The sequence below is a fragment of the Mesoplodon densirostris genome, chromosome 20 (genome assembly GCF_025265405.1).
Source record: "Mesoplodon densirostris isolate mMesDen1 chromosome 20, mMesDen1 primary haplotype, whole genome shotgun sequence".
In the NCBI taxonomy this organism is placed as follows: domain Eukaryota; kingdom Metazoa; phylum Chordata; class Mammalia; order Artiodactyla; family Ziphiidae; genus Mesoplodon; species Mesoplodon densirostris.
This window is the reverse complement of record NC_082680.1, coordinates 27,834,577-27,847,244: the sequence shown is the minus strand read 5'-3', so window position 1 is coordinate 27,847,244 and position 12,668 is coordinate 27,834,577. Positions and strand designations below refer to the sequence as shown.

Below are 12,668 nucleotides of genomic sequence, written 5' to 3'. Positions count from 1 at the left end.
GAACAGCTGTAAATGTGTAGCTTATAGGCCATATACAGTCGAAGTATTTTAGCTTGTGGCTTCATTTTATTTTGGTCTTGTGTTGTAGTAGCATGGTGTGAATTGTTTTTTTATTTTAAATTAGTTTTAAAGACTTCACATTCAAAAGACTTCACATAAAAGTCTGAGTTTCTCAGCTTCCTTTTAAAAACTGCAAGATAGGAAGACAGCTAGTTTCCCATGCAAACTCGTGACAAAGTCTAACGAGAGGTAGCAGCTGCATGTCGACATGGGGCTAGGACCTTCTATCTGTCACAGTACCCATTACTTTGTCATCAGTTACACCTTTCTGCTCTGCTCATTTACATTGTTTACTGGGTCTCTGTAGATATTTGAGTGTGTGACCTCTGATTTAGGGATTTCGAGCTATATGAAGCAAGTATGAGGAACCAGGCAATCATCGATGAGATGAGGTTGTATGAATGGGCTGTAGGAACCCCAGTTCCCAAACGAAATATCTTTTGTTTGGGGAGAAAAAAGCCTCTTTGAAAAGAAGTGTGTTCATAATAAATGCATCGCAGCTAAGCTAGATCAGTGGCTAAAAGAGCAACTCACTTGGTACGGTTGATTCCCCAGTGTACACATCATTGCCTTGTGTAAGCTGAGGGCACTTATTATGAATTGCTTCCCCCTAAGTGTCTCACCCAAGAGTCTTTTGTAAAGTCTTGGAAGAAGATCTTCAGCGGTACAATACAATACCTTATTTAGGAAGGATGGAACACACTACCCAAAATACAGATCAACCATTTCTGTTGGTGGCATGTAGAGCAGGGCCATGAGGAAACAGGGAACGAGAGAGGGAAAAGGGAAAATCATCAGAAATTGTTAGCAAAGACGGTGAACGCCCCTGTGTTACTTACGACAATATTGGACATGGGGTGTTGTGAAGGGAGAGAATGGTACTTGCAGACGGAGGAGATTTCTACTGTACTCCCCACAAGAGAAAATTTGGCAAGAAGCTTTTCATGCCTCCTTCCCCAAAGAGGAAGAGTCACTTACGTAACAGGTGTATTTAGAAGGAGACCTAGGACATGCTCAGCTTCAGCCTTCCTGGAGAGAAATGCGTCTTGGTGTGCTCCCCTCCATGGGTTGAGTTTACAAGTTCAGACTCTGCCTTCAACAGGCAAAGCCTGGAGGAAGAAGTTCAATTCAGGGGTGAATAACAGGATGTCCATTATCACCACACATCTAAAACTGTTCTCCCCAGTGAGCAATATTACCATTTTTATCTCCATTTGTTTATTGCTTATGTTTCAATGCCTTACAAACATAGGAGGGGATAAAAAGGGTTATTTGTGAGAACCATAGATGATACTGAAAAAGAAGTAAGAGAATTGAAAAGTCATTTTCTTTCTTTGTCTTGTGTCTAGATTTTCTCTTGGGGAACCAGAAGGTTTTCAAACAGATGGGTTCTTGGATGAGTTGATATTTAATTTCCCTTTGAACCCTGAGGCTCTATAATTGTGTAATAAGATGTACTATTGGTAATTGATATGTTTTCCAGCTCTGTCATGTACAGTGAAAAGAGATGGGGATCCATGCCATATTAACACACGAAGAGAAACAAACAACTAGTTGTTACCGACTCATAGAATCTATAAGCTTGGAAGCAGCATATAGAACCATTTAATTCTCAACATGTTGTCAGTGTGCCCTTTCAATCCCCAACTAATAAGCCCTCCACTTATGCTTAAAAATATTCCATGATTGGAAATGTAAGACCATTCTTTTTGAATGGCTGACTCTCAGGTTGCCAGCTACAGGTATATAGATTTTTAGCATCATGTCAGGAAAAAAAAACAACATTCATATATGAGAACTCATTGAGCTACTATAATGTACCAAATACTGTGCAATATAAAAATGAAGTCTTTGAAGTCAAGGATTTCACAATCTGTTTAAGAGATAAATAAATATATTTCACTTATGATAAGTACAAAAATGCAGTTGCTAGGGAAGCATAGAAGTGAGTGACTAAGGCTGACTAAGGGTATAAATGAAATTTCTGAAGTGGAATTTTCACATCTTCTTTGTTATGCACCTAGGGTTTTCTTTTAGAAACATTTTCTCAGCTTTATTTTTTAAAGACTTTTCATAATTGCAGGTTCTCTTTCCATTCCAATCAATAATTTAATTTGAAGAAATTAAATCAATTTAATTTAAAGAATTAAACGTACAATTTTTTTTTTTACAATTACACTTTAAAGAAATGGTAAGCCTCATTGAAACATTATGACTAACTATTGAGTTAATGAACTTCACAGATCTCCACTGACCTGAACACAGCACTCCACTGCAGTAGCCCAGCCCAAGGTCACAACCGCAAAGTGTAATCACCAGAACTTGTACACCTTTAAAATCTTAAATTTGAATACCTACTCTCTTATCATGACAACCCTTTCAGCTCTTGCTTCCTTCACCCACATTATAGCTGATCTTGGCCTCAGAGGGGCTAGAGTCCCAAAGAAGTCAATCAGTCTACCTGCTTCCCTTCCCTCTCTTCCCGATAAATCCCAAAGGTCCATCCTTTCAGTCACAACTTCCTCATCCCTCTCCCCTTCCACCACCCGCTTCCTGAAAAACCATGGGCCTCAGCATTCCAGCCTCTCGATTTCTCTGTTCCTACACCAGGGTTGCAGAATGATACTTGAGATAATGCTACCATATGTAAGTTGGTGGCAGTAAACATTCATGCCTCAATTGTCAGTCTCAGCCCCAGAAAATCTTTATTTTTTATTAGAAATCTTTATTATTTCTTTATTAGAAAACCTTTATTTTTGGTCTTTGTCAATGTTCTCTCTCCCAATGCCTTCAATAGCTATTCCATTTTAAGTAAAAATAATTGTGTCAAATAAAGTCTGGTATAAAATACTACAAAGAAAATAAACACCATAAATAGTCCCTTTCTTCATAAACCACCATTTTTAATGGGTTGATGTATTCTTTTAGGTCTCCCTCCCACACACCAGTGAATAGGGTAATTTCATGTTGTTGTATTCATGTAGTATATGCCATTTTGTATCCTGCTTTTCCAAAAATGCTTTATCATAAGCAGTTTTCCTTGTTATTTTACTACTTAAGCATGATTTTAAATGACTTCACAATGTAAAGAAGCCATACCATGGTTTTACCATCGAGTTTCTTGAAAGAGTAGATGTCACTTACTACGTTACTTACTCATATACCAATCACTGCATAATACAGTGATAGGGCTAATGCCTGTTATTTCATGAAGTGTACTGCAACAAAATCCACCAATGATCTCACATCAGTAAGGATTAGGTTCAACAAGTAGCATCAAAACATAAAATAAAAAGGCATAAATGATATAGAAATGTATTTCTTACTCAAGATATAGTCTTAACATGGGAAGTCCAGGGACAGTATGGCAGAGCTGCTCCATGAAGTCTTTGGGGACACAGGCTCCTTGGATCTAGGCTCTGCTAGCAGGGCCCCCATTCACAGGACCAACCTGTAGTTCAGGATGGCGGCTCCATCTCCTGTAATCAGGTATCCATTTCAAATATCTCAAACTTCCCAAGTCTATATCTAAGTTTATTTTTTTCCTACAAATCTGTTTCTCCTCAAGTAGCTTCTATCTTTGTTATTTCCACCATAATGCTAATGAAGTCTGAACAGAGCTAACTATTGAGTTAATGAACTTCACGTTAAAATCTTTCGGTGACTGTAATTCATCCTCAGAATAAAGTCCAAAATTATTAGCCTTGTTTAAAATGTCACTTGAAGTCAAATATCTCTTGAACTCTCCAACCTCATCTCCCATCTGTACTTTAATACCCAATATGTCCAAGTGGCCATCAAGCTTCCTCAGAGTACATCCCATTGTTATATGGGACCATTTTCTACTCCATGTTTATCTCCTGTGCCAAAGCCCCTTAGGCACATTTACCCGCCTATGTTACTCATGCTTAACCTTGAAAATACATTAAAGATCATCTTCCTGCTGGAGCTTCCTTGGCTCAACTTCCTCCAACCAACAAAATGGGGCACTCACTCTTCTGTACTCAGTATCCTAGGTGTATGTTCACAGTCACACTTGTGACATTGTATCAAGTATGCCTGTTGTCATCCTGAGCCCTTTGAATGAGTGACTGCATATCTGATATGTGACCTAATGTATGGAACATATAGATAGGCTTCATTTAGAGAGCATTTGGTCAAGACTGCCTTAGCTTACTTCTTTTTCCATTTCTCAGTGCAAATTCTTGATTTCAATAGGTAGGGTGCATCACCAAGTAAAAGTGTGCTTTTTATAATAAAACTTTTACAAGATTTGCCACTATAAAGACAATATAATGATGTATTGAAAATAACCAAACCTATGAAGATCTCATACAAACAGATTTCTATTATATAATTACTTATAAAAAACAGTTAAGGTTTTAACATCAAATTCTAGTTCCTTTTCACTACAATACTGGTTACAAGCATGTCCAATAGTGGGACTACAAGAGCAGTGTTGGTCCAGGGTGGGCCCTTCTGTGGGATGTGCATTGTTCTTGTCTCACATAATCTGGTCTGCTCAGGAGTGTTTGCTTCTTCTTTCAGAATCCTTATTAACTAATCACCCAGAGTTCTTGGTCTCTTTTAAATAATTCTAGAAAATAGCTTTTCAGCCTCCAGGACAACGTACTGCAGCCTCAGGCGAGAGACACTGCTCTGCCCACAGGATCAGAAGTTTTAGTTTTGGCCTTTGCCGTCGTTCATCATCTCTACTTTCTTTTATGCACTGTGATGTTGGGAAGTGGTTTTACTCTTCTTCTAGAGATCTATATTTCCTTACCTACTAGGAGTGGGAACTGAAAATTGATCTCCCCCTATTTACAGTCCATGAAATTTCCTACATTCCATCATAAAAATAGTGACTCAGAACAATATTTTTTAATCACTTCCTGCCCAGTTCAGTGATTTCCAAATGGCTTTGTGTGGATGAACTGCATCAGAATTGCCTGGGAAGTATATTAAAATTACAGATTCCTAGGCTCCGACCCAATCCTTCAGGAGAATTTCCAGGGCTGAGGCCCTTTAATATGTGTTTTAAACAGGAACAAAGGCAATTCATATTCCAGCCCAGTTTGGGAATTTGTAAGACCACAATGACTGTCATATACCTAAAGTCAGCAGGTACTATTTCCTGAATAAAAACAAACAGACAAACCATGAATGGGTGACATTCATAAACATTAAAAAGACATAAAGAACTCTGAGTTTTCCAGAACCTTTTCTCCAGGCAAGTGAAAAACTACCATCTGTCTGAGAAAGTAAGGCAGCCTACACTTCTGCATGTAGGTTGACAGCTGTACATCCTGGCAGGCCAGCGCCTCTGCAGTGATAACCAGAAAAAGTCATACACATTACCAAACTTCACATTTTAAGGCGTAAGAGAGCTATGAAAGCAGTGAGGATCTAAAACTCCGAGGGATGGACTATTTCCAAGGTGACCTGATCATCTCTCTTTATCTAGGAGCATTTGCCAATTCTGGGCATGGGCTGGCAATAGCACTTGCTGAGACCCTCTTTTGGGGAATGAGAAATCAGTACAATTTTGGAGAGATTATGTGGTGGGCTAAATTTGGAAATTTGAAGGAACAAAAATGCCTGACCAGCTTTCCCTATGAGACACTTGCTGAATCCTGGTGTTGTGAGGATGGCTTCCCTGGTGAATTCTTCTGAATATTTAAGGAATAAATTATACCAATCTTGTACAAACTCTTCCAGAAAAATTTTAAAAAGTGAATACTCTGCCTCTATTTATAAGGCTAACATAATGCTGATTCTAAAATTTTTAAAAGAACATTACAAGAAAGGAAAATTACAAATCAGTATCTCCCATAATTTTGGATGCAAAAATCTTTAACAAATACTAGCAAATTAAACCCAATGACGTATAAATATATTTTTAAAAGATAATACACCATTACCAACTTGTGTATTCTAGGAATGAGTGCAAGGCTGTCTTACAGTTCAGAAGTTAATCTGTTTAATTTACTGCATTAACAGAACAAATGAGATAATCATAGGATCATCCAGATAAATGAAGAAAAACTAACAAAATTCAAAATCTACCATAATTTTTTTAAAAAACTGAATATACATAATGTGGGCTCTTCTTTGCATGTATATTTCAATAAACAGTTAAATAAATAAAGCAATCTAAGGCAGCCTAAAAGACTCAAGAACTCTAAGCTAAAAGTCATGCCCAAACTCCATGTATGAATATCTAGTGTTGGAGCATTCGTAAATGTTTAAGTACCTATGAAATGAATGAACAATTTTGTAGTCAATTAGACAAACAAAAATTTATGGAAAACATACTGTACAAATGCTAAGATGGATGTCAAAATGAATTGACTAAGGGCTTCCCTGGTGGCGCAGTGGTTGGGAGTCCGCCTGCCGATGCAGGGGATACGGGTTTGTGCCCCGGTCCGGGAGGATCACACATGCCATGGAGCGGCTGGGCCCGTGAGCCATGGCCGCTGGGCCTGCGCGTCCAGAGCCTGTGCTCCGCAACGGGAGAGGCCACAGCAGTGAGAGGCCCGCATACCACAAAAAAAAAAAAAAAAAAAAAAAAAAAAAAAAAAAGAATTGACTAAAGCCTCTTTACTCCAGTGGTTTGCAATATACAAGATAATAGAATTATTAAAAGGTCCAATATAATAAATGTCATACGATATGTACAAATAAATTGCTAAAGAATAATATCCAGTTGAGGGTGGGAAGAAAGAAAGCCCATAGGAGGATGGTATTGAAACAAACCCTGAAAGTTAAGTAAAATTTCATCTGCTGAAGATGAAGCCAAGGTAAAGTAGTATTCCAAGGCTATTTGTTTAAATTCTCATTTTCACTTTATATTCAAAGAGATGATAGTTCATAAAATAACACATTGTTTTTGCTTCAATTCCCTTCTAGGTTAGGTGAATGCAACTCCCCTCCCCCATCACAATAACACTTTTTTGCTGTTGTTAGAATGCTTCTCATTCTGGCCTCATATTTTTGTGCACATTTCAGCATTGTATTTTTTGCCATTGACCTCCATCCTAGTATTTTCAACGTTATTTTGAATTTTTTTTCTTATCTTGCATATTGTTAGCACTAGTTGCAATTTATACCCAGGCAGTATGATGGTATAAACTGACTATACAAGATCAATTTCATATTTTTAACCCTCTTAGTGATTGGCCATGTAGGAATTGAGTGAGTTGAAAGTGTAAGGATTCAGCAATATTGATCACTGTAAGAGTCAAAATGGATCATATATAAAGGCTTATATATTTTGATTATTTAGCTTTGGTGTTAAATGTAATCACAAACATACTTTGCTCTATTTGAGACAAAGTCCATTCTCTATGAACTTCCCACATGCTGGGATGTTTATAGATAATGAATGAGAGATATTTATGCCTAACCCAGAGCTATTTGCCCTCAAATCCATTGTTTGTGCCTCCTCTGCTTTACTCTGTATTGCAAAAAGAAAAAATGCAGAAAGCCTATTTCCAGCTGTTTTTAGTCAGTGGGAGGCCCTGGTAAAAGACTGAAATGCGGTAAGTAGAGAATACCAGGTCCACCCCCCCCCCCGACCCCTGCAATGCTTTCTCCTTCAAGCAGCATCTTTAGAAGCAGCTGCAAGTGACATCAGCAAGATGACTGAATAAGACGTCCTTCACTGTAGTCCCCTCTCAACAACAGCTGTCCTCCATCCATGGACAAAAGTGCCTTTGTGGGAGCTGTGTGACCCAACACCTTATGCCAAGGGACCCAGGAGGAGTCTCACCCACTCATGGGTCAGGTAATAGGCATATAGACCTCAATTCCAGCTGAGGACCCTGAAGTGGCCCATGAATTGGCTCTAGCTCCTCACAGCCACCGTGTGGGAGCCCCTCGAGAACACTGATTTAAATAGTCACCCATGGATAAGAACCTTAATGGAAGTCCAAGAGTCTAGGGGAAACAAGCAGCATGCCCTTGGAGCAAAAATAAAATCCAAACTTGGACTCAGTGAAGAGGGTAGAAGGAACAGTTAACTGCATAACCCCTCCCACAAGGTAGCACAGTTCAGTAGCAAGACAGCCCTTCCAGGACAGTGATTTCTCCTAGAAAAGTGAGAGCATATAGTGAGTGTCTAGCTTCCCCAGCTGTGTGTGGCTCTGCCAAAGAATCCAATTTATCTCTGACCCTATCCAGAGTCACTGAGTCAAAAGCTGCATGACTAGGGGGTGGTGATTCAGATGGGAGGATGGCAGACAGGGCCCAGAACATATCAATTGGATGCAAACCCCACTAATGGCATGACAGACTCCATTGGGAAGCCTGCTCACAAGCTGCTGAGGTACCTCATGCTAGATTTCCTTAACTGGCTCACAGGCATCCCCAGCACTCTGTGAGCCTCACCCACACACCCCTCTACCTCATGGCAGGCCCCCTTTGCATGCTCCCAATAATGGCAAAGGAAAGCTTTGGCAGAAGACTAGTAAGTGCATGTAGAAAGATGGCCCAAATCAGCATGACAGGGAGACATCTCAAATTTCAGTATTTAGCACCACTTTGGGGAAAGCATGAGAGAGGCTATCAGCACCTGGCCTGATACAATGCAGAGTCTAGAGAAAGCGTACAAGCTTAAGAAATCTTCCACAAAGGGAGCAAGCAGTGGGGAGCAGGCATAACCAAAGAAGGTCTGAGAAAGCCTAAGAATCCCCAGCAGGGCTGAAAGTATTCTCTCTCAAAATCACTCAGTAAAGACTGGAGGAGGTGACTGTTACTTCAAATGTGAAGACAGCAATGCAAGACTTTGAAAAAAATCCAGGAAAAAGGACACCACCAAAAGATCACAATAACGTTTCAGTAACCAATCTCAAAAACATGGATATCTGATTTACCCAATAAAGAATTCAAAATAGCTATTTTTTTAACTCAAACTTTATTACAAGACATCTTGCATTACATTCTAATACTAAATAGTTAAAGTATAAACAATGAAGTCCTACTGTACAGCACAGGGAACAATATTCAATATCCTGAGATAAATCGTAATGGAAAAGAATATTAAAAAAGAATGTGTATATATATATATATATGTATAACTGAAACACTTTGCTGTACAGCAGAAATTAACGCCACATTGTAGATCAACTATACTTCAAACTTTTTTTTAAATAAACAGTTTAAGTATATAATCAAAAGTATAAGTGTTAAAATCAGTTACTAAAAATGATTTACCAAGCAAGATTTTCACCAAAAAAGTACACATATATTAAGGTTTGGGGGGGTAAAAAAAATCTACTAGAAGTACTCCAAAATGTTAACAAAGTTTCTATGGATGGTGGGATCATGGGTGACTTATACTTTCTCATTTTCTGTACTATCAACATTTACAATTAGTTCACAATCAGTAAAACAAATATTAAATAGTATTAAAAACATGAAACCGGGTTCCCTGGTGGCACAGTGGTTGAGAGTCCGCCTGCTGATGCAGGGGACACGGGTTCATGCCCCGGTCCGGGAGGATCCCACATGCCACGGAGAGGCTGGGCCCGTGAGCCATGGCCGCTGAGCCTGCACATCTGGAGCTTCTGCTCCCCAGCGGGAGAGGCCACAACAGTGAGAGGCCCGCGTACCGCAAAAAAAATGCAAAATAAAAATAAATAAAAATTTAAAAAACATGAAATCATTTGATTGTCACCCATAGGAAAAGGCAACTCTCTATCCATTTGAAGGATCTTTTTAGATTTCTGACTGGCCTCACTAATAATCCTACAACCTCTGGACACAAAAGCTGTCTCCCTAATTTCACCTCTCCTATTACCCACAACAGCTTTGATTATCACATCTTCTTCAGAAGTGACAGTATCAGGAAGGGAAATCAGGACATCTTAGAAGAGGAGTCAAACTTTCTCTTAGGTATTAACTGCCCTCAGCAACTGTGAGTTAATTAAAACTGCCAAAATAAAAATTGGAGAAGTAGAGTTTTGAGGAATATTCAACAAATATCCATTGCCCTCAAGTAGCTTAGCATCTGTGAGTCTGATGATGAGGGGAGGGAACAGGGAATGAGGAAGGCAGACCTCCCATTCCCGTGTTCCTGTCAGCTTCCCATTTCCTGGGCCCCAGGGTCATGGGACACAAACACTCCAGTCCCCACTGTCCCTCTAGCCTCCAATATGTATTCTTTCCTTGGTGTACAAACATGCCTTTTTCCATACAATGCAGCAAAGTCTTCCATCACACTAATTCTCCTAAGTACTTCAAGAGAACTGGGATAGGCCACCCAACTCAGTGACTAAATAGGAAGAGAGGAACAAACACCTGTCCTGGCTTCTGAACCAGGGGCCCCAAGAAAAAAGTCCTGCCAGAGAGAAGAGTTCAGAGCAAGGGATGTCTCCAGATCCTCTGTTCATGCCATTGCATGTGCTATAACCTCTGCTTATAACATTCTTCTCTTCCTTCTTGCCTTGGTCTGGCTAACTTCTACCCACCTTTTATGTCTCAACTGAGATTTCATCACATCCAGGAAGCCTTTAGTGACTCATGGACCAGGCTAGGTACTCCCCTGCCATACATGCATTTCAATAGAACCATATATATATGATATATATATATATATCAATCATATATACATATATCTATCTCATATATATCATATATCCCATTATATCACATATATATCATATATACATATCCCATTATTCACCCCCAAAGTGAATTCCTAGTATTTCATAGTTGTACAACTCTTACCCAAAGAGTTAAACTCTGGTGTCAGTTCTCTGATGCTGCATAAGGCCTGATCTATGCCTAAATGTTTTCTTACATTCACTACATTCATAAGGCTTTTCTCCAGTGTGGATTCTCTGGTGCTGGGTGAGGGCTGAGCTCTGATTGAAGGATTTTCCACTTTCATTACATTCATAAGGTTTCTCTCCAGTGTGAATTCTTTGATGTTCAGTAAGGATAGAGCTTCTACCAAAAGTCTTACCACATTCAATACATTCATAGCCTTTGTCTCCAGTGTGAATTTTCTTATGCTGAATAAGGGCTGAGCTCCGGCTGAAAGCTCTCCCACATTCACCACATTCATAAGGTTTCTCTCCAGTGTGAATTCTCCGATGCCGGATGAGCTCTGAGCTGCCCCTGAAAGCTTTTCCACATTCAAAACATTCATAGGGTTTTTCACCACTATGAATTCTCTGATGTCTAACAAGGTCTGAGCTCAGACTAAAGGCTTTGCCACATTCTTTACGTGCATAAGGTCTCTCTCCAGTATGAGTTCTCTGATGTCTAATCAGCTTTGAGCCCTGGCAAAAGGCTTTCCCACAGTCAAAGCACTCATAGAGCTTTCCCCCAGGGTGAATTCTCGGTTGTGTTATAACATTTGAGTTCAGACTGAGACTTCCTTCACCTTCATTACATTCCAGGACACTCTCTTCTGTGGAGATTTCCTTGTTGAAGCTTGCCAGGCTAAAATGTCTTTCCTGGGAAGGGAGCTGACTCATTTTGTCCCCTGAAGCACTTCCTTTAGGCTTCTCAAAATTGTCCAGACCTCCCAAAGCTTCTTCAACTACCTGTCCTGAAGGAGTTTCCCCAGGGAGTCGTCTTGAGGATATCATGGCTGCTGATGCCACACATTCAATAATTTCTTGCTTTGCTGTCAACAGTTTGTCAGCCACCAGCTTGCCATCTCTCTCACAGAAACCCTGGGGCTCCTGAATCTCATTCTTGCCCTGGTTCTCCAAGGGCTGGAGCTGGATACTCAACGACTTCAGTGCTCCCACAGATGTCATTTCCTTCCAGATCATTCCTTGGCCATGAGCTGTGTCCTGTTGCCTTGGCTCATCAAGCTCTTTCTCCAGCTCCTCCAGCATCACCACAGCTTGCTCTCCACTCTCTGGTTGGTTCTCTCGAAGCCAGCTCTGCAGCTCCTCTGGCAGGATGCTCAGGAACTGCTCCAGCACCAGCAGCTCCAGGATCTGCTCCTTGCTGTGCACCTCTGGCCTCAGCCACTGACAGCACAGCTCGTGGAGCCGGCTCAGAGCCTCCCGGGGCCCCGCGGAGTCAGAGTAACTGAACTGCCTGAACCGCTGGCGGAAGGCCTCCTGACTATAGGCATTGCCCTGAGAGCCAAAGTCCTGCCCCCAAACATAATTTTCTTCTTCGACCTTCACAATTATGAGTCCTTCCTCCTCTTTTGGAGCATGGTAGACCAAGGCTGCAGACTTTCCTGCCATTCTGGGCAGAGATAGTCTGAAGAGGATGCCTAGTTGAAGCGGGGAGGGGATGGACGTCTAGTGTCTGAGAGATTCTTTCTGAATTCCAATTCTCCAAAGAGCTCCTGAGGTGGACAATGCTGCTAGTGTTGTAAGGTCTCCTGCAGAGGCAGGGGGTGGCTCTGTTTCACTGTGGGGACAAGGACACTCCAAAATAGCTATTTTTTAAAAAGCTGAATGACCTACAAAATAACACAAAAAGGCAATTCAATAAAATCAAGAAAACAATGCATAAATAAAATGAGAAATTTAACAAAGAGATCATAGTCATAAATAAGACCTAAACAAAAATTCTAGAGCTGAAGAATACAATGGATAAAATAAAAAATGCAAAAAAGAGCATCAATAATAGAA

The 12,668-nt window shown here is 40.2% G+C and overlaps 1 protein-coding gene across 1 annotated transcript; it reads right to left on the bottom strand.

Moving 5' to 3' along the window:
• Positions 1 to 10,796: 10,796 nt before the first annotated feature.
• LOC132481287 (zinc finger and SCAN domain-containing protein 30-like) lies at positions 10,797 to 12,275 on the bottom strand. Its single transcript, XM_060086040.1, has one exon. The coding sequence runs from the start codon at positions 12,273 to 12,275 to the stop codon at positions 10,797 to 10,799; it is 1,479 nt and encodes a 492-aa protein (XP_059942023.1).
• Between the last annotated feature and the right edge of the window lie 393 nt (positions 12,276 to 12,668).